This window comes from Trichinella spiralis, assembly GCF_000181795.1.
Source record: "Trichinella spiralis strain ISS 195 chromosome Unknown Scfld5069, whole genome shotgun sequence".
Lineage (NCBI taxonomy): Eukaryota > Metazoa > Nematoda > Enoplea > Trichinellida > Trichinellidae > Trichinella > Trichinella spiralis.
Window position 1 is genome coordinate 1 of NW_003532008.1, and position 2891 is coordinate 2891.

The window sequence follows — 2891 nt, forward strand, 5'->3', positions numbered from 1 at the left end:
ATGACGGTGCAGCTCCACTCAACAACAATGCAGGGCATTCATTCGCTGTAACTTTAGAGCATGTCGTGCAAGCCAATAATGATATAAAATTTCTTGCATACAACAATGTTCCACCAGCAGTTCCAAATGTAAAAACCAAATCTAATAGCAAAGGTTGTGCAAAAAATATTTTTGTAACATTTTGAAGCATTTGAATCCAAATTTTATGCTTATATTACAGGAGTAATAATTGTACGAACAACTGCAAATGTGGATTCTGCAGCGTGGGTTGTCCATACCATACCAGGATTTCCAACAGCAAAAACACCATACACATGGCCGGCAGCTGAGAATGCTAGAGGACATTTATTAATATGTCTAACTATCTCTGAATCCCAAATAAATGCAATAGGTATGTATTGAAATATCTGAAACGATTGCATAGATTGAAGACAAATAGCCATTTTCCAGAACTTCAATGAATCAATAAATGTAAAGATTTTATGCAGAAATGTGCTTGCACATAATTTAAGTCAATTAAAAACATAAAATGTAGGAGTAAAAAAAGAAATTTATGAATTTATAAAAATACTATAAAATGCTAACTTCTACCGCATAATAGATGATCCAGATTTTCAGAAAATGATCATTAGCAGAGATACATAATGCTAATATAAATTGTTCTAGTGAGTAAAAAGTAATAATAAGATTATAAAAATAGTTTCATTTTGTCAACTTCCTGTTCTTTAGCTGCGTCATTACTGCTTGTACAACCTATGATACATTACAATGATATTCCGGAGACAGAAACTGCTGGAATGCCATATTTTAAAAAATTAGCGGAAGGGCAAACGCCAATTATACCACCATTCACATCAAAACGTTCAATTCGTACCCAAAATCCTGCAGCTCCTGTAACTGTTCACATTTACAGCAAATCAGAGTCATCTAAATATGGTAAGTACAAACAGTTGCATAAATTCCAATTAATTTTTTTACAGATTTGATTTTAATTATAAAAAAAGAAACTTTCAACATAATAAAGCAAAAAGATTCATTTTCAGATTTCTTTTAAATTTTATTTTAATTAAAAAAACCGTATTAGAAAAATCACAATTCAGAAAATAAAATTTGGTTGTACAAAAAAGAGGAAATTACGAAAATTTCATACTTGTATCTGCCCTGTACATTCAAGTAGGAAGGGAAAAGTTGTAAATGCTCTACTTTTCAGAATGTTAATAGTGAGATCTAAAATTTTAATTTCAATTACTGAAATGCTATTTAATGTGATTTAAATGGAAAATTCAATACTGCAAAACTTATTCATATTAAATGCAATAAAGAACGGCTAATTATGTTCAATAAAAATAACTCTTTAGAAATTTACAAAAAAGTCATCGTAAAAGCATTGAAAAAGACAATAAAGGTGTGGTCAAGGAGAGACAATAAATTAAAAGGTGATTGCAGGGTTCCTGAAAGGCATATTCGCTTATTGAAAAGTCCAGGTGTGATTAATGGTCATAACACCAATCTCGAAGCAGATGACACTAACTGGGCAGTTTCAGATCCAGGAAGTGTAATCTGTCATGTAGACAAACCATATTTTGTAAGATCTTGATTCATGATAACAATATTTAAATACTCATATTGTACAATTTAGAAAAATCAATCCAAAGAACCTGCGATGGCAATTTGCATTGAAAATAACGACATATTTACGCGTTTTAATGAAATTGCTGCTCAAGTTGAAAATTGTCCATAATATGATCTTTCTAATTGCTTTTTAAGAAAGAAAAGAATTTATGCTTCTAATATTTATACTTTTGTCTATTCTGAATAGCGTTTTGTTCATTTTTTGATGGATTAATGTATCCAGTTTCTATTAAAATGTCCATATTTGTAAAATAAGTGCCACTATGAAGATAAGTAAAAGAAAATGTGCACTTTAGTATGTTGCTTTGTTTTGGGTTACCTACTGCCATTTTTCGGTGTAGCAGCAGCACGACTTTTCCAAAATTATTAATTTAAGATGCACATGAAAATATTCTCTTCATAATTTGGACTCCGTACCTATATGCTTGTTTAAACTTGCCATGATTGTCATTATTATTGTTACTTCAATGGTGCTTGTTAAAATTGGTTCTTGATATTCATTATTTATCATTTAAGTAGTAAGTAATAATAATATTTTCTTCATTTCAAATGATGCTTTTTTAGAAATGACAGATTTGAAATTTATTACCCAATAACAGTAAAATCGTTGAGAATTGCAAATTTTGAAACTTTAGCGGCATCAATTCTCTTTATATTGAAAGAAAAAAATTGTAGTGTAATGATAATAAAATTAATTGCTCAGTATTATTTCTCATAATGATAAATGCACTAACAAACTTGGAAAAGCATGCTAACTGTACAAAAATGTAAAACAGCATTCATTGTACTTTCTTAATGGAAAAATATGCCGAAAAGTGAACATCTTATGAAAAACATAATCTTTACAATGAAGTATTCGCTGACTGATAAAATGGTTCTTGTGGAAGCGGTCATCAGCGATAAAAAGAACAGCTTCAATAATTAACGTCGGAGGACCCTTTCATGAAACTTCTGTTTTTCGGTTTCTCTAATATTTTTGTTTTAAGATTGTTATATTTTGAAAGAATTATATTTCTTCAGTGCATATTTGAAAAACTGAAACTTTGTTCTACAGTAAATTTGAAATTGAGTAGCAGAAGAAAACACACAAATGTGAACTGTAATTTCATGATGGTGCAACTTTGTCAATGGTCATAAAATAAATTTTTTTTTCGTAATTTCATTTCATACGATAACAAGATTAATTATGCATATTTTACACTAGTTTAAAATGCGTAAAATTAATCATTTTACTTTAAGTTGTTGTTTAAATGATGAAC

The 2891-nt window shown here is 29.4% G+C and overlaps 1 protein-coding gene across 1 annotated transcript; it reads left to right on the plus strand.

Annotated features, from left to right (window-relative positions):
• Positions 1 to 220: 220 nt before the first annotated feature.
• Positions 221 to 1741, plus strand: Tsp_13903 (deoxyribonuclease II superfamily; the record flags this gene model as incomplete). Its single annotated transcript, XM_003366975.1, has 4 exons — positions 221 to 391; positions 730 to 936; positions 1359 to 1585; positions 1640 to 1741. Coding segments are annotated over 4 exons (707 nt in total), but the record flags the coding sequence as incomplete, so codon positions are not given.
• Positions 1742 to 2891: the final 1150 nt, after the last annotated feature.